The 24,884-nt window shown below is 44.7% G+C and overlaps 1 protein-coding gene across 2 annotated transcripts in view; it reads right to left on the bottom strand.

Annotated features, from left to right (window-relative positions):
- Ston2 (stonin 2) overlaps positions 1–24,884 on the bottom strand; it is a 130,364-nt gene that overhangs the window by 93,369 nt on the left and 12,111 nt on the right. For both annotated transcript variants that reach the window (XM_076921473.1, XM_076921474.1), the window contains exons 2-3: positions 3,670–3,943; positions 680–955 (exon numbers count right to left, since the gene is read on the bottom strand). In XM_076921473.1, coding sequence (XP_076777588.1) covers positions 680–955; positions 3,670–3,757 — 364 coding nt within the window. In that variant the 5' untranslated portion in view covers positions 3,758–3,943. The remainder of the gene's footprint in view (positions 1–679; positions 956–3,669; positions 3,944–24,884) is intronic.

Here is a 24,884-nt window from a genome sequence, read left to right as displayed (position 1 = left end):
TTTGTTACAGCTGCAAGTAGAGGGCCACTACAAGCCCAGGATTAGCCAGCCCTTGGTATGCTGGAGCACGGTAAGTGGTCATGTGAGCATGTGAGCATGGGACTGGGGTGGGGAGTGGGGTGTGGTATGGGGTATGGGGAAGGATGAGTACTGATGACTGCCTATCTTCTCTGAGCTTCACAGAGCAGCCTCTGATAATCAGAGTACAACAGAGCAGGAGTCCTACCTTCTACGACCAGCTCCTTCTCTGAGGATTCTGAGTCCAAAGGTCTCGGGTATAAATCTGTCCCTGTTTAGAGATGGTCAGTGGGTCACACTAGAGCACCGCTCATGTATATATGTCTGGAGCTTACAATACAGGAGCTGACTGAAGGTAATTTTAATTCCTAATAGATCAAATACATAAGTATCCATGCAGACAAATTGATAGCCAGGGCCAGGAGTTAAAACTCTGAAAATGACCCAGATCACACACATGCTGTTTTATGTGCTTACTGCAAGCAAAACCTTGTCATAAAGTTAAAAGAGGTGGGAGGGAGGTCATTGCTCTCTCCTTTGTGTTTCTAGGATCTGGAGCTCAGAAAGAACCCAAAGCCCAGAAGTCTTACAGACCGCTTATGTACAGAAAAGGCCCTTCCAGAGCCTGTACCAAACCCTCCTTAACTTCCTTCCCGCTCACCTGTTTCCTTGTGAGGTGGTGAGGTGCTGCTCCATGGTGTGTCATCTTCAAACTGGACCCAGTTGCTGATGGCTGACGCCAGGTCAGGTGTGGGTTGCACAGGGCTCCCTGGAGGGGAGGCGGCTTCAGAGATGAGGCCCATCTTTTCAGAGGAGTCATCCTGCTCAGAGTGTGAAAGGTCCTGGGAGCCTTCATCCGCTGCATGATTCTCCCCAGAGGAGCTCTCAGACCTCTCTGAGGAAGATGACAGTCCTGGGAAGTGCTCTTCAGTGCCCCCTATGGCAGATACCAAACACTACCATTACACAAGGAAGGATGCGTATCAGGACTGTCTCCCCAAGGGCAAGGGAGGCTGGAGATCAATACTGAGATGCTATCTTCAATTGTCCTCCACCTCACCTTTTGAGACAGGGTGTTTCCCTGAACCTGGAGCTCATTTATTTGACTGGACTGACTGCTCAGTGAGCCCAGGGACCTGCCTGTCTCTACCTCCACACTCTTGATGCTGGGGCTGCAGTCGAGGGCTGTTGGTTACTTTATGTGGGTGCTGGAGACTAGACGCAGGTCCTAATGCTCACACAGCTGGCACGTTGTCAGCTAAGCTATCTCTCCAGCCCTTGCCCGTTATTTTTAATCTCAGTATCTGTGCCCAGCTTGAGAGCCACACACTTAGACGGCAACAGAAGTCAAGCAGGAAATATTCCTGAGCTGAGTGGGACAAATGAGAAGCAGTATGGAATAGTGGGGTAGGGTCTATGGCCCAACAGTAGAGCTTCCTTCTGTGCGCGCGCACACACACACACACAAAATCAAATTCAAAATTCAAACTCTGTTCTGGACAAACTAGTTCTCTGTAGGCACCAGGTACAAACTCTTCCCAGATCTTCCCAAGCTCTCTAGCCACCCAACTTCATTCTCTCTCTCTCTCTCTCTCTCTCTCTCTCTCTCTCTCTCTCTCTCTCTCTCTCTCTATCTCCCTCTCTCCCTCTTTCCCTCTCCCTCCCTCCCTCCCTCCCTCTCTGTTTCACACGCACACACAAACAAAACAACAAAAACCCAAAACCAAACCAAACTCCAACCCCCCAAACCACCTAAACAAAAACAGAAACACAAAAACAAAAGAGTCAAAAATGAAAACCAAAAACACAAACAAAAAAACCCTAAAAGTGATAATTAGCAAGAAAAACAAACCTGAAAAGTTTGTGATATCTGTACATGCGTGTGAGCAGGTGTGTGCATGTGCCTGCATGTGCAGAGGCCAGGAGACATCACTCAACTCTCCTGCTCTATCCCACTTTGCCTTGTCCCTTGGAAACAAGGCCTCTCACTGGATCTGGAATTAGACTGGTGGCCATTCGGCTGTGGCAATCTTCCTACTTAACGCCCTCCACAGCACTGGAGTTAGACGTGCATGCAGCCATGCTAGGCTTGTTGCACAGGTCCTGGCAACTTGAACTTAGGTCAATGGTTGCACAGCAAGTGCATTTACTGAGTAAGTTATTTTCCCAGCAGTCAAGCTACATTCTGATATAGGCACATCTCTGTACGAGGCACTTTCAGAACATCTCAATTCAGATTGGCTACATTTAAGGCTCCCCATGTGGACACCACACTGGATTGTGTACCTACTGACAGGCATCTTCCATCTGTGCAGACGAAGCTGAGGAGAGCCCAGCTGGTGCCGGTAAAGTCGAAGCGAACCAACTGATGTGGTGCTGCAAATATGCCTGCATCTATCTGGACCTTCATCCCTGAGCATTAGGATCCTAAAGGGCAATATAGCCACTTCCACTGAGATCCAGGATGACAATGCCGAGCTCCTTGCATGGACCACGCACTCCACTAGGCCTTTTATATCTGATGACAGATGCTTACAAAAGCTCCTAAGGCAGGCCCATGATCACGATCATTCCTCTTACATAGACAATGGAGCAACTCGGAGAGAGGTTACACAAATCATTCAGGAGGCTAGGCATGGTGTACCTGATGGTAAACCCAGCAGTCATGAGGCAGAGGTAGGAGGATTGATGTGGAGTCAAGGCCAGCCTAGTCTACATAATGAGTTCTAGGACAACCAAGATTATAGTGAAAAATATGCTTAGAACACAAAACTAGCCAGGAGTGGTGGCACATGCCGTTAGTCCCAGACTTTGGGAGGCAGAGTCAGGTAGATCTCTGAGTTTAAGGCTAGCCGGGTCTACTGAGCAAATTCCAGGTAAATTAGGACTGCACAGAAGAAACACTGTCTTAAAAAACAAAAAACAGAACGGAGCAGAACAAAACAAGAAGACAAAAGAAGTGTTAGAAAGATGTGGGTAAGAGTGCTTGCTCTGGAAGCGTGAGGACCTGAGTTCAAATCCTCAGTGCCCACAGAAAAACCAGTCATGGCCACACACACCTATAACCGCAGCATTGAGTAGAAACAAGCAGTTCCCAGGGAGCTTACTGGTCAACCAGCTTAGCTCAGACAATGAGCATCTGTTTTGTTGGTAGATCCTGTCTCAAGACAACAACACAGAGAATGATGACACATGATATCCAGCTCTAGCCTCCACATGGATGGGCATGGCATGTGCACATGCCATATACCTGCCACCTCACCCTATACACAAACCCTTCACCCAAGGGCATACATACCACTCATCTGTGATGAGGACAAGGTTAGAGTTTTGCAATCTGGCTCAGAACCTATCCATCACTTTTAATAATTACACTTTCAAAATTGAAAAACCTCCAATGGCTGGTGGGAGTAACCACAAGAAAGACCAACAGTAAAGTAGTATGTGGTTACAAGTTACGTCCCTTGGAAGAAATGAGCATGTGCCCTTCCTGTTCCCAGGGTTTTGGTGACACCTCAGGCTGAGAAGATAACCTCCTCTGGCTACCGAATGAAAGGTATCCATGCATACCTGTGGTAAGGGACCAAATGACTTTTTCTTTTTTTCCTTTATTAGGTCTTGGTCATGTGAATGACCAAGAACCAGACTTACCCTCTAAAGGGGTGGGGAACAATGGCTCTTCACTGAAGGAGACCCACTCTGACTGGTGGGTGGCAATGACATGGTCCAAGGTCGTCATGCTAAGAAGGTGCTGTTCATCTTCACGCTGCTGATCTCAGGTGGACCCCAGAGAGATATCTGGGGTAAACAGGGCAGCACAGGGGGCTTGGGCTGCAGTCTGTCACAGAGGTCCTGTGAATGGCAGCACTCAGAAAGGAGATAGGACAAGTCTTCCTTGCCTTTGGTTAATCTGCCAGGCAGAGATCTGTTTAAATAAGAAAAGAAATGGAAAATGGTGGACACTGCTTTACACTGAATCCACACAGATTTGCCCTTTGAACTCTAGGATGAGGTTGTGAGCAGTTTCCAACATGCCAGGTTTCATGTCACCTCCTCTTTTTCTACCAACCTCTCTCTATTAACACCAAGATCCCCAGGTAAGGATTTAGAACAGACCACCAATTAACACACAAATTTTAGCAATTAAGAGTCCCCAATTTCCCCACTCTGTTTGAGAAATACTGTCATCTATAATGGGAGGCTAACGGCCTTAGTAAGTATTAAACCTTGTTCACAGTGCTTTCACCATTTTTACACAGATGGGGAAATAAAAGCATGCTCCTTTCCGAGAAACCAAAGTGCTTTCCTGCCTCAGGCAAGTAACTTTTCCAGAGAGTCTGATTTGAATCTCTGGCTGAAACCCAGCAGCTCCCAGATGGCATCTCTAACCATGATTAACCAATCAAGAAAAAAAAAAAAAAACAAAATAAAGCAAAACAATCATGGAGTCATCTCTTGTTCATTTATGTAAGTGTCTGGGGAATATTTGCTTTACTGAAAAAAAAAAAAGTGAGTTAAATACATTTTCAATCCAGGTCAGTTTGAATTAGCATATAAATGTCAAATCTTTACTTGCATGGCAATTATGTTCTGTGGATGTTCAATATTATTTAATTGACTTACAATTTTCTTCATGTCTTTTTACAACTCCAGCCTAGCTCTTGATCTTATGATGAATGAATGAGGATTAATGCAAAATTAATGTGCTTCTGCAGATGAGCTATCTGTCTTGAGCACTACTGTTCTTGCTAAGCGAATACACTATTCAGATGGTTTCTAGAATGATGTAACTCAGCCTCCACAATAACAGTAATGGTTAAACTCTGCTCTAAGTTATCTTCGGTGAACAATTTATACTGAGAGAAAAATCAGTATAGAAAACATTTAATGGTTTTGCCTTGTTTGGCGGGAAAAGTTTTTTTTTTTTTTTATACTTCTTAAAGCAACTGCTTATATAAAATTTATAATTATCAGAAACCTATTTTTGTACCATCCTTCGCTTAAGTTGTTAGTGTACTGGTCTGTTGTTTGTTTATTTGGTCTTTTTTTATTTGCTTTTTGAGACAGTCTCATATATTTGAGGCCATCTTTGCTATATGGAAAAACTTCCTATCTTCCTGCACTCACCTCCTATGCTGAGACTACAGGTGTACGCATGGTTTAAATCAGTGAGTCTCAACCCCTTTCTGGGTACAATGGCACTTTTACAGGGGTCACATATCAGATACCCTGCAGTCAAATATTTACATTAAGATTCCTAACAGTAGCAAAGTCACAGTCATGAAGTAGCAATGAAAATAATTTTATGGCTGGGGGGTCACCACAACATGAGGAACTGGGTTAAAAGGTCACAGCATTAGGAAGGCTGAGAACCACCGGCTTTAAGTTGTTCTGTGAGTCAAACTTGGGGCTTCCTACAAGGAAGGTGAGCACTCTATGAACTGAGTTACTTTAAAACCCTCATCTTCCATATTAAATGACTAGGTCAGGTGACAATTTAGTTCTTTTATAGATTACAAAAAAAAAAAAAAAAAAAAAAAGAAAGGAAAAAAGAAAATCTGAGTAGAGAGAAATTAGGTAATCCTAGCATTCCTAAAATGCTTCTTCTTTAAGGAGAAAAATTTCATGGTTTCAGGTCATACTGACTCTTGTTTTCCATGGTAGCGCTCTATATAAGGAATGATCAATCAGAAGCCACAACAAACAGGTACTCTGGAAACATCAAGCTGTGGGTAACAGAGCCAATCCCTTAGCCAAGGCCCTCTGATGCCAAAACACTGTAATCTTCAAGTTACAGCCACACAAAAAAGCACTTCAGAGTATATGTACACTGTCATACACTAAGTTGTTTATGAACATCAGCTGCAATGAACTGTATTGACACTTCCTGAGAAATCCCCATGTGGATACCTGCCAGAACACCCAGGGCGCACAAAGGATGGAATGCCCACAAGTCTCTGCTCCAAGGCCCTCCCCTGAGATCCTTCCCAGCCACAGGCCTGGACATGAGCAAGCAGCCTGGAGAATGTTGCTGTCCTAAACCAGATCTTACCTCAAGTAACTCAGCCACAAACGCAAGGACTGCTTCCCATGACTGGCTGCCTGAGCGTTTGTCTTTAGCCCCCGTCAACGTTAATGCCACTGTCACTCAATGTGGTAATGGCTGTGAGCCAAGATAAGACAGCAAAACTGAAGAGTGGGATTCAGCTTCTCAGAAACAGCAGCTGGATGTGAGGCCGCACCCGCGCTGGGCCTCTCGGAAAAGAAAGCCACAATGCAAGGCATGTGCTGACACATGCCTCGTCACGGCTCCATGGGGAAAACATCCTGACTACCCCACAATGGCGAGCCCAGCAAAATCCATGGAAAAGTGGGGTTAGAGGGATGGACAGGGAGAAGAAAAGAAAACGTGAAGGGAGCAGAAAACCCTAAAAACAGGTAGGCTATTCAGGATCAATAGCTCCAGGTGTGTGTGTGTGTGTGTGTGTGTGTGTGTGTGTGTGTGTGTGTGTGTATATATACACCTTTCAACATGTGAGTTCCAGGTATCAAACATAGGACATCAGTACTAGTGACAAGTGCCTTTACATGCTGATCTATCTCACGGCCCAATGCATACATGACTGGTGTCCTAGTTAGGGTTACTACTGCTGAGAAACACCATAACCAAGGCAACTTGGGAGGGAAAGGTTTATTTCCGATTACACTTCCAGATAACAGTCCATCACTGAGGGAAGTAAGTAAGGGCAGGAATGAATGCAGAGGCCATGGAGGGGTGCTACTTACTGGCTTGCTTCCTATGGCTTGCTCATCCTGCTTCTTATAGAACCCAGGACCACCTGCCCAAAGCGAATCTTAAGGAGGCATTTTCTCAACTGGGGTTCCCTTCTCTCAGATGACTCTAGCCTATGTCAAGTTGAGATAAAACTAATCAGCACAAGTGCTTGAACTCATAATTCAACCTCTTTAAGTCTCGGTTTACTTCTGTACACCAGGAATAGCAAAAGTCACTTCACTGTTCAAAGGACTCAGTGGGACCGTGAACACCAAGTGTTCAGTAGTGGGCACGATAAACCCTCTGCAACAATGAGACGGATAGCCTGCAGCTATTGAGCAGTGAGCGGGTAGCCTGCTGGCCTAGCACGCATGAGGCCCTGGGCTCAACACTATCACTGCAAAAACTGAGCATGGTGGTACATATCTGTAATCCTAACACCCAGGAGGTGGAGGCAGGAGGATTAGAAATTTGAGGCTATCCTAGTTACAGTTTGAGACTAGCCTGGGGTCACATGAGACTGTCTCAGAAAGAAACAAAGTAGTGCTGATAATAGCAGGTGACCTCACAGAGGGATTACCCTGGCCATGCTCCACTCCAAACCCTACGCAGGTGTCACCCATTGTCATCGCAGCTGCTGTTCAATGCCTTACCCGAGGTGCTACAGCATTTTGGGGAGAGTCTTTCGATTGAATACAGATCTATAAAGCTTCCCCATTTCTGTCATTTACGAATCCACCCTCTCTCCAGTGATCCCCCCTTTCACTCATGATTAGAGCAGGTCTCTGAGACACTAAGGAGAGCTAAGTGCTTGGTTACAGAGGCCAGTTCTGAGACTTCCTCAGATGCATATTCTGCCTGAGAAAGCAAAGCATCACTCAGCAGGAATACACAGAAGAGGAGCCCCAAGCAGTTCTCGACTCTTCCTCAGCTTGTTCACTTAGATCAGATACGAGCCGAACAAAAGCTGACAGAACACGAGCTGCAGGGAACCTCCCAGCATATCCCTGTGAAACGCATTCTAGGTATATGTCGTGAGAAGTGCTACGCCCGGAGCTCAGAACCCACAGAGGAACCCAGTAATTGTGAAGCTCGGTTCAGGCTGGAATTAGTTCCGCAGTAAAAACCTCATGCCACTTTTAGCCTGTGAATCACGAAGTGAGGCTTGGAGCCACAGACGAGCAGTGACTCACAGTCAGCAGCAGGAGCATCTCAGGGACAACAGAAATCCCAGGGAAGACTTTGGGTTGCTATTGTAAGGGCACCCCTTCTCTTAGCATCACTTAGGCCTTACATCGTGGGGAAGGAGAACGCACTCCTCTGACAGCAGAGGCATCAGAAGTAGATGGCCTTAGGCCGGTCGCTCATACTCAAGAGCTCTGTGCTCCTGGAAATGTGCCAGCTGTCCTTCGAGATAGCAACCCTCAAGCGGCCATAACTTAGCTGCGAGAGACAAGACAGAGGAGCAAACACAAGTGTGGGAATAACTGCCTGCCAAAGGTCACGCAGGGGTGGTGACTGTCAGCCGTGGAGAGACCTCTGAGAGACGGACAAACAAAGGCATAAGTATGCAGGCTGCATACTTATGAAGGGAGCCCTGGGCTCTGGAACGCTAATAGATGAGAGTAAGACTGTTCTGGGGAGCTGGGTGGTGGTGGCGCACGCCTTTAATGCTAGCGCTTGGGAGGCAGAGGCTGGCGGATTTCTGAATTCAAGGCCAGTGTATGGTATATAGAATGAGTTCCAGAACAGCCAGGGCTACACAGAGAAACCCTGTCTCGAAAAACCCAAACCCAAACCAAACAAAAAAAGACTGTTCTGCTGACCTTATTACATGCATGTAATCAAAATGGTATAAAAGCATAAAGGAAGAGGGGGTAAAGGATAGGGGGTTCTAGGGAGGGAAATGGAGAAAGGGGATGACATCTGTACTGTAAATAAATAAAATATCAAAAAATACTAACACCCCCCCCCAAAAAAAAGACTGTTCTGGGGACAGAGGGATCAGCGTGAGAGTAATAGAGGTTTGTATTGGGAAACATAGAAGAGAAGAACACAGGGACCTTAGAAGCTAAGAGAAGACCACGTGGAAAACGAAAAGGTGCTAAAGGTTTAGGACTGAACAGTGACTCAAGTGCATGCGTACAAGGGATTACCATTGCTCACCATGGCCAGCAGCAGCTGGAAGGTGAGTTATCAGTTACGACATTTCTGGTGTGCTCTACAGTCAGGGGCTGACACCACCAGGAACTGGTACTAGACATGATGTCCCAGGTGCAAAGAATTCCGAGTGCATGGAAACACAAGAGACCGGCACTGTCTTTAGACGGCTTACATTCAACTTCAGAGATCTAGACAGTCACCTCCGTTCCTGAGCCTATTCGGATGGCCTGTCCTGCAGAACTGCTGCGGTTCAGCAGGGTCAGAGACTACCGAGGGCTCATCTGTACCCTGACCCTTCAACTAGAAGAGGGTGCCCTGGGTATAAGACAAGGACAAACCCTTTGGGACTGAGACATAGCAATGGCACTAGCCTGCAATGTGCTTCTCTGAGAGGGGCAGGAATGGTGTCAGGTTCAGTGAATGAGTCTGAAGAACTCCTTGGACCTCTCTCCACTTTCAGAGCTTCAGCCGGGTTCAGCCTAGTTACTAGTCTCTTACCATCTCCCTCTGCTCAGTCTCATCCTGTGGCCTAATATACAACCTATTATGCTAAATTCCAAAACCCTGCAAATGGCTGTGCCACAGGTCTCCTAAAAACCTCAACTACTACTCATAAGAGAGACGAAGAAGAAATTCACAAAGGCTCCCTGAAAGCAGAGGCTGCACAGCCTGCCTGCTGCTAGCTCTTACACTGCATACAACACGGAGTACCTGTCAGGAGCTCGGTAAACACTGCAGCTCCAGGGCAGGCTTCCAGTCTGTCCTCATCTGTGTTGCCCCATGTGAATTCCCTCTTCCAGGCAAACTGAATTATTTTCTACTAAAGGCTGTTTCTGTGAATCCTCTGTTCTATTTGGTCATTTGTTCATATATTTATCTATTTAATAAACCCAAGATCTTCCCGTCGGGATATATTTCCCCCTCCTACTCATCTTAAAATCTTAGCTCCTTCTTTATCACAGGTTAGTTCAACCAGCATTAAGTCAGTGGTTCTCAACCTTCCTAATGCGACACTTTAATACAGTTAGTTCCTCATGTTGTGGTGGGCCCCAACCATAACATTATTTTCATTGTTTCTTCAAAACTGTAATTTTGCTACTGTTATGAATCATAATGTAAATATCTGTGTTTTCTCATGGTCTTATGGGACCCCTGTGAAAGGGTCATTCAGTTCCCAAAGGGGTCTTGTCCCACAGGTTGAGAATTGCTGCTTTAAGTGATAACCATTCAATCCAAACAACGAGAAGACAGATTCTTTTGCTATGAAATGTTCATAACGGAAATGTTTGTTGTGTTGTTATCATTGTTTATTTTGGTTTTTTTTCCATCCAATATCCAAAATCTCCATTTTTTTTGAAAGAAAAAAAATATTTTCTATCCCTCTTGTTGGGTCTTGAGAGAGCATTCAATGATACATGGACTCTGAAGGATGCATAAGTAGCTTGCAAGCAATGGAAATCTGGTAGGCGCCCAGTGGCAGTAGCGTCTGGATTCAGTAGCGAATCCAGAACCAAATGTGGCATCCTAATCAGAACCACCGCATTACCCTGGCTCTGGGCACTGCTGGCTGTCTTGTGATTCTTAACCGATTTTCCAAGCCAAGTTTGGCAGCTGACAATCCAATGACTTCTCCAATACCTTCCATAAACTCAATTCCTTTCCACATTAGCCAGACACAGTCTCTGTTGCTTCATTTAAGAAGGCAGACAGTGTACCCATTCCCCAGCTTCCACTAGTCTCATGTCCCACTCCCTGTTGTTCTGTGTGCTGATGCTATTGAAACCCATATTCACTTATCCGGCGATAATGAAAGCGACCGCTGTTGTGGTTAGCTGTCAGCCAGCCTGAGAGCTTCGGAAAGAAAGGGGATAGATCGTTCAGGTTGGCTCTGACATTTTTTTTTAATAGTTATATTTTTCCTTTTATTGAAAATAGATTCTTTTCTAACATACTACGTCCTGATTATGGTTTCCCCTCCCTTTATCCTTCCTAGCTCCTCTCTTCTTCCCCTCCCATCCAAGTCTACCCCTTTCTGTCGTTCATTAGAAAACAAACAGACGTCTAGGGAATAACAACAATAATAGAATAAAATCTGACACATTGCAATAGGGTAAAACAAACAAACAAAAGAAGAGCCCAAGAGAAGGCACAAGAAACAGAGACCCACCTCCCCATACAACTCCTTGTCTCCTGCCTGACTTTGGGGCTACTTCTAAATGTTTGTGTGTTGCAATCTTGATGTCCTGGGGCAGTTCTGAGGAGGGAGGACCTTTAAACAATGGAGCCTCCTAGAAGATAAATGAGGTCATAGAGGCTGTACACTCATGCGTGGACTAATGCTGTCTCATAGGGCAGGTTGTTGTGAACTACAGCTGCTTCAGGACACCTCCCAAGCAGCTTTTCCATCCAGGATGCTGGCACCATGCTGCTTGAACCACCTAGGGACTAGAATCATCAGCCAAACAAACCTCTTCTTTACACATTACCTTGCATTAGGTATTTTGTTATAGCAATGCCAAATGTGACAAGGCGCGCTCCATCCTGCAGAGTCCACCTGCTGAAATATAGCTCCAACCCCAGAGCTCTATTATTTCCTTACCTCAGCAGGAATGCTGTCACCTGCTTAAATTTGGGTCAGTCAGGAAACTTCCCAGGACAGAGGCGAGGTGATCCTTGGTGGAGTTCACCTCTCAAGTTTTTCTGACGCATGAAAGGAAATCTTACTTCTGAGCAATGCCTGAAACTGGTTGTCATTTTTATGATTAATTACTGCTGATGGGCCAGTTTGCTGCCAGTTATAGCCAGAATTGGGAGTCCTTCCCTCAAATATTCCTCCTGACTGTGTTCACATTCTTGTTTTTAGATACCAGCTTAGATTATCTAAAGGTAATTTGCTAATACCTCATATCTGATCTGGAAAAATACACCTTATACCTGGAAATTAATTCAAAAAATGTTCTGGCCTTTTATAAGTCATGAGAAGTAAGAAGAGTCATAGACAGCTAACTGGTAATTCCTTCCTGAGATGAGGCAATGTTTTCTCAAGTCACAACTTCAAATTGCTTGACTACATGAATTTTTTTTTTTCTTCAAAATGCTCTTTGTGGCTGTGCTACCCAAGTGTCAAGGATCAAAGTCACACTTGGCTTGGAAAACAGGTCAGGCTTTGCCTCTGGTGTCTGGCTCATTTCTGAGTCAGTCGCCTTAAGAGATATGTACCCCAGGCACCAGTGTGTCACAGAACTCTGTGTCACAGAACTCTGTGGCCTCATAAGGTCTGCAGAGCACTCCTTAGGGTCAGGTAATGGCTTACTCCACCTTGGAAAGTTTACCTAGGCTTAGCGAATTTCATACTTCTAGTACAAAAATATTAATATTTTGCTGTGTGAAGATAAATAATTGGTGTGGATAACTTGCTTCCGTTTATGTCTTTTTGTTTGTTTGTTTGTTTGCTTGTTTGTTTTTTGAGACAGGGTTTCTCTGTGTAGCCCTGGCTGTCCTGGAACTCACTCTGTAGACCAGGCTGGCCTCGAACTCAGAAATCCACCTGCCTCTGCCTTCCAAGTGCTGGGATTAGAGGCGTGTGCCACCACTGCCCGGCTCGTCTATGTCTTAAAAGTTGTGATCCATCACTATGGATATTCCAACACAATATGGTCTTGGATTCTATAGGAAGCTTCTGAGTCCCACCTGGCATAAGTATATATAAGGCTAAGCAAGTCCCATAATACAAATAGCTTCGTGGATTATTTCAGTTTCTTACTGCTATTTGGAGTGTTCTTTTGTTGAGGACCTGACTCAAGGCCTTCTACATCTATCAATGGACCTATACTCCGGACCTAAACTTGTTTGTATAGTAACCCTGCGATAATTAAAACACGTATTCCTCTCAGTTGAGATACAAAGGAATTGGTTTGGTTGCAGATGAATTCAAGGTTACAACAGAATTAGGGGAGGACCACAAGCTGCCAGTCTCTGCACTCTGTGCTACACCATACTCAGCTTGGGGAAAACTGGTACAAGAGTTAGTATTTAAACACCCACTTCCTCTCACCATCCAGCACCGAGGATGGTTTCACTATGAATTTGAGACAGACACATTCCTATTATGTCTGTAGCCTCCTTGAACCATGGGGTAACTGTCCCCCCAAGTTCTGACCAATCAGACTTAAACCTTCTAATTTTTTCTTTTAACTAATTGACACGCTGAGTTATATAATTCTGCCAAGTGTTTTCTTATCTTTGTTTTGTTCTTCTGGGGAAGAAGGCAGACGTAGCTCAGGTAACTATAATCCTTTTCAGTTTGACTCTTCTTTTTGGGCACATGGCAATGGTTGCTGGCGGTGCCGTTATCATATGAAGAGGCTACAAGGATCAGCCCTAATGTCACCAAGCCACTGTGTCAGCATCTATCATCACTCGCCTATTTATTGCTATGTGGGAAAAATATTTGTTTTTGTTTATACTATTATAACTAGATTTTCTGATTTATACAGATAAATGAATGCGATGCTGATTTTTTCTTTTAAGGGGAAAATAAATGGTGGAGAACAGAGTGCTGGGATGATCCTAGGATCCCCACACCCTGGTTTCAGTCCCATGGCTCTGTTTCTCCTGTGTTCACTGCCTGGCATAATGGGTTTATGGCTACAAGTAAGTTTACTATTCAGTGGAGACTACGGCAGTGAGCTCATCCTAACCAAGGAGCCCTTAAACAGGGATGACAATCACACAACTACAAGAACTGAATTTGGTCACAGGTCGAGTGACTACCAGCCACCTCTGGTTCACACCCGTGGTCCAGCTGAGCAGAGAGCCCACCCAGCTAGGCAGAGGTAGGGCCTCAAGAACTGTGGGTTAGTGAGCAGAGAGGCTCTTTACGTCTCTGATGAGTGATTTGTTGCATGTCATCAAAAAATGATTATGTAAACTGGCAAAACTTCTGATTTTCAATTAGTTAAAAGAAAAAATTACCAGCTAAAACCAACCATTGTTATAACCACAGAACATAGTAAATCAAAGAAAAGTTTTTTAAAATACACAAAATTATGCCTGCAGCATTTGGAACATATTACAGGGATAGTCTCTGTCCAAAAGATTTTTTAAAAAATTTCTTTTCTGCTTTGCTTTTTGAGCTCATAGGGACATTAACTTGCTTTTTGAAGCCATGGTGGAAAACCATCATTTTTAGTATGAAAAGTTAAGACACTATTTGAGTGGACATCAGGAGGCCAGTGAACTATCCGTGGTTTCCTGGAACGGAAATGATCAACTCCTGCCAAAGGTCCTTCCTACCAGTGACGGATGCTAAATAGCTTTGGCACAGGCTGAAGTAGGATGGAGGGAGAATGAACAGACAGGAAGAGTAGAGTCAGAGGTGGCACTGTGGCAAAGACTCATGGGATTCTGCATGAGAACCATGTGAGTGACAAGAGTCATTAACTAATGTTGGGAGAAAAGCCAAGGTTTGTTAGCAAAATAAGCTTCTCTCATTTCTCTCTTTCCCTTCCCTTCCTTTGCCTCCCTCTCCCCTTTCTTTTTTATAAACAAGTATGCCCTAGATTTGCCCCATCCTCCTGCCTCAGCATCCCAAGTGCTAGGAGTTTTACTGTATACACACTCTGCTAAGTCCTTCTTTTGAAATATGATATACTAACATATGTTACAGATGTTTATCATATATCTGAGAGATGTCTAACTAGGTGATCAGAACCCAGAGCTGCAGAATCAAGTCAGGAAGAGCCGCCATCATACCCAAAGAATCAGGTCGTCTAGAGAGAGGCTGCGGCAACAGCAGAGAAACAGTCTGTGCTTTTCCATGCCCAGTGTCTTTGGGATGTAGCACTATGGGGGCTCCATCCAAGCCTTGGGAGCCAGATTCCAAAGATCCTAGAATGGAGAGGATATGCCCTGGTTGTGAATTGCTGTAGTGTTCTGCCCTCCAGTGAAGAGAGAATCCAGGAGCCAAAAAGCCTCAGGCTCTCTATACCTGGGAAACCGGAGCTTAAAATGGAGCTTTTCCCAAAGAAATTCCTTGACTAAAACACATGAACGTGCCGCCAAAGAATAAAAACAGGAGGAAGAAGTCTCACTGATGACTGCCACCGGAGACGAGCAGGTGCCAGGCAAGTCATAACAAGAGCAGGGAGCGCTTAAAAACACTGATAGGTTCAAACTTCGGAATAGTGGTTAAGTCCTTCAATGAGGGAGGAGGTCTGGTGGACTGCTTTCTATAAAAAGCAAGGTCCGTGCGTTGTGCTTTTTTGAGGGGCTTTGTCTCTGTCAATAATTCAGACACTGTTGAGTCTTCCTGGGGCCATGAGCTCGTCTCTGTGGCTGTCAGAGGCAGAGGTCCAGGGAAGGGCGGCTTTGTAGTCCCGATGCTAATGCCTGTCTCCCAAGCATTTGTCATTATCTGTGGCTCACTTCTGCCATCCCACAGGTGAGGGATATCATTACCCGTGTTCTCCTCATCAACCTTGAAAGACTGTAATTAATGTCAGCATTTGACAAGTGACAAGGTTGAAGCCAGAGAGGTCAGATGGCTCACTCAAGTTCAAGTTGTGTGGGGATTCTGACCCTAACCCCAAATCATAAATTTATCTATTTAACCATCATGATGGATTATGAGACTTGTTAAACACTGACACTGTAGTAGATGCTGGAGATGAATAAATAACTAATACTCTAGAAATGCCAATTATCCAATGGCTTCCTTCCATGAAGGGCATCTAGTATCACAGTGAAAGAACAGTAGTCACATAGTCTCGCTATAACTTTAAATGCATGTCCTAGTACCACACTACTCTGCAGGGAGAGTTGAATAAGTATCTCTTTTTTAAAATAACTAACACATATAGTTACTGTGTGCCTAGCAAAATTATGTAACATTATGGGTTCTAGGTACAGGCATAAATATTTAAGGTTTTAATTTGGAGAAATGGAAAGGTGCAGGAAAGTGATTTATTTTTCTAATCCTGTCTTAGAATTTTTACATTTTTAATACCCTGAGGATCTCAGAGAAGCAGAGAAAAAAAGAAAGAAACAAAGCTCTCTTCAGCACCTTTGAGAAGCGTTGAGCTTGATGATGATGTAGGTGCTGTGGAGGGTGACCACAGGTCTCTGGAGCCAGGAATGCAGGAGGGGTCATGGAGGACTGTATCTGACCTATGAACTCCAGAGAAGGCTCAGAATGAATGGTAATTCAGAGCGCAGGCCCCTCAGGCTGGCCAGCCAAGTTCCTCATTGTGAGGTGCATCAGGGAATGTCTCCTGGGACCTCTAAGCCTGTTTCCTTTGACAGTGACAGGAACTGTTCCTCAATGATTCCTGTGAGATGAAAACCGATGATGCTGTACCTGAGACTTTTAGCAAGGAAAGAACAAATGCTCCACTAACAGCATTGATCATCATCATCATTAATCAAGGGTGAGTAGGAGTTAGCTGGGGGGGGGGGGAGAGAGAGAGAGAGAGAGAGAGAGAGAGAGAGAGAGAGCGCAAAGCCGATGACTCTTGTTGCAATGACATTTTAGGAAGTGAAAGTTGAAGAAAAGAGGAGACCTAAGAAAATTTGGGGGGCAGAGGGAGGAAGTCATGGTGAGAGTTTCCGATTCATACAGGAAACAGCTGGCCAGTGCGGTCTGAGGCTCTGGATATAAGTGTTGGATGTGAAACAGGGTTGCCAGCAGCCACACAGAGAGATACTGCCCTACACAGCCACCAGAAGCCCTCAGAGCTATCTTTTCCCTCAGGGATCTCCACACAAGTAAACCAGATCCCTGACTACAGGCAAAAAGAATTCCTGGTCGAACCAAAGAGAAGCAAATAGGAGAGGATCTACCATCCCAAGACTTGCATGCTGGCTCTTAAGGTGGTCAATCTTTCTTCCTTTTTTTTTAGACAAGGTCTTACTATGTAGTTTGAGTTGAGTTATTATGGGAAAAGGCAATGGCCACCACACTCAGCAAGAGGGTCAATCTTAAATGTCTTCATAATAGTTAATATATGTTCTATTGGCTTTCTAAGTTACAGGTCTCAAAGGATGTAACTTATAACAGGGTTTAACGATTAAGCAGAGTTTAAAATATAAGGGGAGGGTTAGAAGTTTAAAAGTGTATAGCTTCGTTTTTCTCAAAGGCTCTCCTTTGCAGATCAATTGTAAGGTGTTTTCTGAGTACCGTGTTTGGATTTGTGCACAGGAGGAGTGATAATATAATATTACAGCAATACTGGAGATTACACACATCCCGGCTCTAGGAAATCATTGCCACTCTTTTTACATTTCTTGTTTGAGAGGTCTTTGAAAAAAACACACTATCTTTGTAGGCAATTTTGGTTGCAGAGGTTGCACTGACTTTTTTTGGCTCTCTGTCAACAGGAAAGACAACCTAGATCTCAGGGTCAGGGGCTTCTTTCCTTTCTCGTGTTCCTTATTATGTCCTATCTTTCTGTCTTGTCTCAGGTCACCACACTAGGTAGTTCTGAAGCTCTGTTCACATGGACATCTACATGAACGGTGACCGTGGAGTGTGACGTATACAGCCTATGCAGCAGAGGGGACAACCTGCTACAGGATGAGCCCAGGTGTGCCACAGCTGCTGGGTACAGCTCACCGGCTTTAGTCGAAAGGGAGGCAGTGTGACCACAGGTCTCACCAACCTCTATGCAGCACGCTCATCCCATCCAAAGGTGTGTATTTGTGACATGAGAGTGTGGTATTATCCTAACTGAACATGGATTTTGCAATTTAGAAGCTCCCTCCAACACTCTATACCAAGATAAGCAAGGTCTGGAAGGAAACAGCTGCAGCAACACACCTCAAACTTGTCTGGATCTACAGCGAAGTTAGCCCAGTGCAGCCTTGTCTAGAAAAACAATCTTCTCTCTCCTGGATACAGGATACATTGAAAAGCTATTTCCCCAACCTCTCTCTTCTTTATAGAAATAGAACTTCTGTCTAGGTTGGTGTTTGCCACCTCCCTTCCCTGACAACTGCCTCCAGCACCACAGTCTGCATCACCAACACTCCGTCCTTTGTTGCATAACCATGGGCAGTGGCATCCTCGTCCACAGCAGGAAATGTGTCCCTTTCTCTGAATGGTACTCTGGAGATGTGTGGCCAAAGCAGCCCTGCACGGCACATCCACATGTTAGAAAAAGCAGAGAAATGCCTAGAGTCACAGAATCCCTAGGTCACTCCTTACTAACAGAATAATAGAGTCAGAAAAGAGCGATTAAGCGTGGTGACTAGGAGACTGTTAATGCCATTAGCAGTTGAGGACAGGACAGAGAAAAGCCCTAAACATCTCCTAAGGAACCCGGGGTGGTTCAGTCCAGCTGCAGTTAATCAGAGGTGGGAAATGAGCTTTATCTGGCACAGGCCTAGATTCACAGGTTTAAAAGAAAGGGGTGTGTAAAAGCAGCTTTTTTTTTTCAACTGTGGTAATTGTGGTCTCCCAGGCTTACTGCCTCAGTTTGCTAACCTAGGCCTAGACCTGGAAACTTCTAATCTCCTTACAATCTAATCTAGGTCTAGAATGTTTTCAACCTCTGAGAATTTCTGCTGAATAAACTCACCTCTCCTAGTTCTTTCTGAATTCTGGCTGGCTGGTTCAACTCAGCTGATCTGGCCCAAACTCCTCCCCAAGCTGACTGATTCAGTATGGCTTCTCTCTTGGCCTCTCCTGAATTGCTCTGCTTGGCCTCAAACTAACTTTGACAATCTATTCTAATCTTCTGGCTCCTTCTTCTTCTCTGGCTCGTCTGTCTTCACCTGTGTCTAACTTGTTTTCTTTTCAACCTGTCTCTGTAAAACTCTTCTAGTAAAACTGTTTCTTTTTTTCCTTCTCTCTGCCCTGCTTTCCCTTTCCCCTCTCTTCTCCTGAGAGTTGGGTATATCCTATTTTGTCAAATCTTTCTCTGATTCGTCACTTTGTCTGTCACTCAATTAGACATCACTTTCAAACATGGGTGCTTCCTTCTACAAACTAACTTTACCTTCATTGTTTGGGGTTAAAGGTGTGTGCGAAGGGTGAACCACACCACAATTAGAAACAGATTTTTTTTTTCAGTAAATAACACAATCCCAGGGTTCACAGGGTAATCAAATACCCTGCAACAAGGGTGGTTACAAAAAAAATATGGGGAAAGTGGGGTGTAAAAGAATTTATAGTCATCCTGGACAGGCGATATATGAGTCAGAGCTAGCAGGCTATCACTACAGGAAGTAAAGAGACAAACTGCCTGACCCCTGGAGCAGTCCTACACATGGGAGGGGGGACTCAGAAAAAAGCCAGGCCTGAAGTGACAGATCTGAGAAATCAAGGTGAAAGAACAAAAGGAATCACTCAAGGGTTCATGGAGGCAAGAGAGAATTTTCCAGTAAAAGGCAGGCCAACTTTCCAGTGAACATTACAGAGAACCATAACGGGGCTAGATGGTCATTAGTGACTCTTGAGAGGCTGGCTAGAGTATCCACTCCTTGAGGATCAGAGGGTGCTCTGCCACTGGTGCACATCACACTGAAGGAAGGCATCGAGAACTGTGGAGAGTAATCTGAGCTGGTAGCTCAATTATAAAAAGTTAAAAATAACTATAATTTAAAGACTCTTTAAAATTAAATTAATTTATTCATTGATTTATTGTGCCATTGTGAACATCTGGAGACCAGAGGACAACCTGTGGGAGTCAGTTCTCTCCTTCCACCTGTGGGACACAGGGATCAAATTTAGGCCATCAGACTTGGTGGCAAGCACCTTTACCTGCTGAGTCATCTTGCCAGTCCTAAAGCTAAATGCTTCTTAGTAAATTCTATACATGAGAGGGAATCACCAGGATACACTGTTGATTCTGATTACATGACTCCAAAGGGGAAGCACTTCTCCATTGAACTGGCAGGAACAAACTGGAACCCACCTGAGGTGAGGACCCAGGAGCTACTTCTGGGATCCTCTCAGCCACAGCAAAAAATAAAAACCTTTCTGTTCCATTCCCAAGATATATTAATTTATGGATGATATTAGCCTTTTTGTAAAGATTTATGAAAATACCCATAGAGGGAAAGTAGACTTTAAAAACCTAGCAGGTCAACACTGCTTGCACATAATACTTGCCCTCTTTAAAAGAAAGAAAGAAAGAAAGAAAGAAAGAAAGAAAGAAAGAAAGAAAGAAAGAAAGAAAAACAAAAATAAAAAACAAAAAACAAAGCCCACTCTTTAAGCAAGATTAGAATTAGGTCTATGGCTTTCTTTCCCTGTGGGGGAATAAATCCTAGACCAAGAATATTCCTGTTGAAGTCCCAATAAAGCCTTCTATGATTCCAAAATCTCACCTTAAAGTTATATTCACAAGCACAGGATTAATATTATCATTCACATATACTTTAAAACAAATAAACCTAACCATTAAAGCTATAGTTTTTTTAAGTATTGATGGCTCTATATGCATTATATCATAGCATAATCTTCACATGAACCCTGTGAGATAAAGGGCAATTATTAACATTTATTTTTCTAGTTAAGGCAACTGAGGCTTGGGCAGATCAAGTTTCACATGTTCATTAAAGTAGAGGGATACACTAAGAGATAAACCCCCAATTTGTCAAAAAATGTCATAGTTATCCACGTGGTGGCTATGTGATATCCCATTGGATTATTAGCCTTTAAAGTTATATGTATATTTGATTTTTTTTAATCAGATAGTTTTTTTTTAAGTAGGAAGTCCAGGGAAAGACTATTAGCCTGAACAACAACCAGTTCAAAGGCTCCAAATTTGATAGTCTTTTTCTCTTAATAAGCCTATGTGTCCAGTTCTCCTACATAAGAGGGACCAGTGTCCTTCAGTGATGCACAGCCTAGGGTGAACAGGAAACTCATGAGGAAAGCCTAAGACTGTAGGATCTGTGACCCAGAGGCCTGGATTATCATCCCATTCTCTCCTCTTGGCCCTTCCATGGTCTGGGATTCTCAGGAAGAGCAGCAAATGTGAATGAGTGTTAGGTTAGAGCACAAGGTCAAGCTTCAATGCCAGGGCTTTATGGCAAACCCAGAGAAGTCCATACAATGTAGGACCCAGGACCAAGAGGTAGGGAAGTACCAGATGTGGTGGGACTGACCTGGCCTGGCTTCAGAGGAACCACAGCCTCCTACCTGGTGATCTCGGAGGCAATTAGGGGTTTCTGTCTCTAAAAGTCCAATGTATGGGAGTGTGGGGGTGCTTAGAGGCAGGGTGTATCTGGTGGCTGCTGCCTGGTATTCGTCCCCTTTGGGTAGGAGTTCACTACAAGGTGCCTCAACTTCCCTGTGTGCAGGGTGCATCTTTTGGCTCCTGTAGCAGCATATGAGGAACTAAGATCCCAAGCAGTGTGGTACTTCATCTGAACCCAGACGTAGTTGGCAGACCTCAGCGTCAACCTGAGCAGAATGCTCACACCAGCACACGTGGTCACCACAGAAGCCTGGAGAGAAATGAGGCTGAGGACTGCTAAGGTTTGTAAGATGCCTATATAAGATGCTTAAATGTAGATAAGACCCCACATTAGCATACACGCTCACATATTAAGAAGACAGGGGAATAACCCAGCAGGTGCCTTAGGCCTTTGGTTATCTACACTCATGGAGCATCTTCAGGTTAGTAGAATTCTGTCACAGAACAGCACCCATTCATTTATTCACTAATCCAATCATTTTATAAGCATTCATTTAGCATTCTCTGCTGCTTGGCATAGCTAGTGAAATCCCATGGCTCGAGGTGACTATAATCTAACCTCTTCAAAGAGACAGGCAGACAGACAAACAGGATATAATACGATTAGGGCTACACCGGGAGAATCCACCCCAGGCATGCAGAAGAATGACACAGAGTTCTATCTGGGGCCAGCTAAGAACAAGTGAGGAGAAATGATACTTAACCATGGGTCTAAAATATAAATGGACATTAGCTAGAATCAGGGGACACTGGTGAGAGAGGAGTGACAGCATGGCAGCATGGTCTCTGTAAGAACCAACCATGAGAATACAATGAACCCTTTTACTCGGCCATGCTCAGAACCACGATAACATGCAAAACTACTGTTTACTACCAAAGGTATATATGCAACAGGAATCCCTCATTCTTATGTCCATCCGTGGACATCCCTTTGCCTAAGTCCATATTTGCACATGCTGACTGTAAAAGCTGGGGGTGGGGGTGAGGTGAGGTGGGGTGGGGTGGGGTGGGGTGGGGAGATGAAGCAGGATATGGAGATAAAGGCAAGCCATGGTATGAGGGAAGGCTGAGCTTCAGAGGTAAGGTAAGATAGAGTTCAAAGGTTTTGTGAGCTAGGAGGGATGGGGTAAAGGGTGAGGAGATAGGGTAAAGGGTGGGGTGATGGGGTTAAAGATGGGGTGATGGGGTAAAGGGTGGGGTGGTGGACACACAGATGACTTAAGGATATTTGTTTTGGACATGGCTTGAAAATTCAAATTCCAATAGTTTTTTTGGTAAGGTCCCTCTCAAAACAGCAGCATTAAAAAAATGCCAAGTGCTCAAGGAAAGCCCACAAATGCAAGCATGCTTTCCTTTGTCCTACAGACAATTCCATTTGGAAAAGCAAGGAGCCAGAGAGATGCAGAAGGAAGAGATGCTGGATAGACCAAGAATAAAGTGTGAAGACAGGGCACTGCAGAGGCACTGTCCTGAAATAAAAGCAACAAACACCAATTAAACAAGTGAGCAAAGTAACATTAACTTAATCTATGTCTTAGAAAGTTCACTTGGGAAGAAATGAGGAATGTAGACAAGAGGGGAGAAGTAAAGCAGGAATTATGGTGATCAGACTAGCAAGATGGAGGGGAGAATGGTTTTTATAGGGTGTGACATCAGGACACCGGGATGAAGTGTGTTTGGGCTCATTTACAAGGAAAAAGTCATTGTGCAGTACACGGATAAAAAAGATCCTTGGAAGGGACCAAGCTATGCTTGCCAAGACAAGGACTTCAGGAGGAAGAGTGACTGAGGGGAGAGGGATGTGTTCAGTGTTAGATGTAATGAGTTTGACAGGCCTGTGTGGCAACCACTGGGCCGTTCCTAGAGTCTGTTAAGCCAGCGAGTCTGGAGAAGCAAGAGGTTTTTTGGACTGGGAGACACCAAACAGTAGGAGAAGTAAGAACCAAGGTTGAGGTCTGGGGAAGGCTAACAATTATGGTTGGGCCTGATAAGCAGCCCCTTGGGAGTCCGCTTCTGCCATCGTCCTGAAGAGGTGGAAAACCAGGGACCCAGAGGAAGCCAGGCAAGAGAGATATGTGTTCTTACTCCACTGAGGTCAGTTGTTAGGCAATACAGAGACAAGGAGGCTCAAGCACAAGAGAGGAGAGAAGGCCAGAGGGGGCTGAGGGTAGCACTACAGTGGTGTCAGCTTCAGGGTATCCATCTTACTAGCCTTAAAGAAACCAACCCCTTTTCACCTTCCTATAGTATGGCCTTTCTGTTGGTACACCCAAGGGTTTCACACAGCTACACACTTTTTTTGTTTGTTTGTTTCAAGACAGGGTTGCTCTGTGTAGCCCTGGTTGTCGGGGATCTCGCAGAGATCCGCCTGCCTCTGCCTCCCTAGTGCTGGGGTTAAAAGCGTGCGCTACCACTGGCCTGGGTTACAGCTACACTCTTATAATCTGCATCAGGAAGACTTCTCCATGGTGGACCACAGGTGAAATGCAGAGTTCCAACCTCCCCCTAGAACTCCTTCTCGTACTTTTCTCACGTGTTGGGGCTCTCTGAATCTCTTCAGTTAGGAAAAAGCACACATCCACATGACATCATCTGGGGCTTAAGCTGCTTTATGGACAGCCTACCCAAACTGCAACTGACTTAGTCCCCGTAGGACTTCTGATGCCCTGTTAAAGACTCAGCCCCAGAACAGCTAACCCTAACCAGCTCCAGTCAGCTTCTGGCTGTTCAAAACAAGACGGAATCCTTCCATAGCTTCAGAGGGAAGTAGACACAGTGGCTTCTTCCCCTGACCCTGAGCTGATAAATCCTTATTTCCATTTTCAGCAACGTAGAGAGGATCTGTTTCCCTTTTCTGAGAATCCTGACACAGGCAGACAACCAGAACGAGCCAGCCAGCCAGCGACAACATACACACATACACAAAGGACCACAACAGGAGGCCTCAAAGTTGCAGCTGTGGAGGGGTCCCAGCCTGATTGTGACCTTATCCTAGTACACAGATTGTGTACTAGACCACTCACACACAACATATATCCCAAGTCCAAGTGCTGACTGGAAGCAGGGGTGAATGGGTTTCTCCAGCTGCCAGGACAGATGAACCCCAACACCCTGGTGGGCTTGGCACTGCTGACATACCCCCAGGGGCGGGCTGACTGGCTGGCTGGGCTTCATTCCAGCAGGCTCTGGGTTTTTTGCTATCTAAAATGTACCAACAAGCCTTCCTTTTTGAAAGCTGTTATGTTCATGGCAGGTATTTTAGAAGTGTCCTGACGATGGGATAAGAGAATTCTCAGACCCTAAGATGTGAGTAGCTGACTACGTTTAAATGGTCACTGGTCACCTACTCTGTCCGGCATCTCTGGTTCATGTCCACTTTCAGAGTAATTTTTGAAATTCCTGCTTATTTTTCTTATTTTTTTTTTAAAAAAAAAAAGAATATATTCCCAGTAAAGATAATCCGGGAAATCTCTGCAAGCATACACAGTATACTTTTAAACTCCAGAGTAGTGGGATTTATATTTATATAACTGTTTGCATGCATTTCAACTTCCTGGGGACATGGCTATTGTTCGAGGGGAGGCGTTCCCAGTGGGGGTGAGGAGCCTGTCACCGAAGACAAATGGGACAGGATCCTCTGACCTTGCAACTCCCTGTGCTAGCACCTTAGTGGCTAAGAATTATTTAGTTTGTTGTTTGTTTTTTCCCCAAGTTTGTGGAAATTT

Source organism: Arvicanthis niloticus, chromosome 23, assembly GCF_011762505.2.
Source record: "Arvicanthis niloticus isolate mArvNil1 chromosome 23, mArvNil1.pat.X, whole genome shotgun sequence".
NCBI lineage: Eukaryota > Metazoa > Chordata > Mammalia > Rodentia > Muridae > Arvicanthis > Arvicanthis niloticus.
The sequence above is the reverse complement of the archived record's forward strand: the minus strand, read 5'-3'. Positions and strand labels throughout refer to the sequence as shown.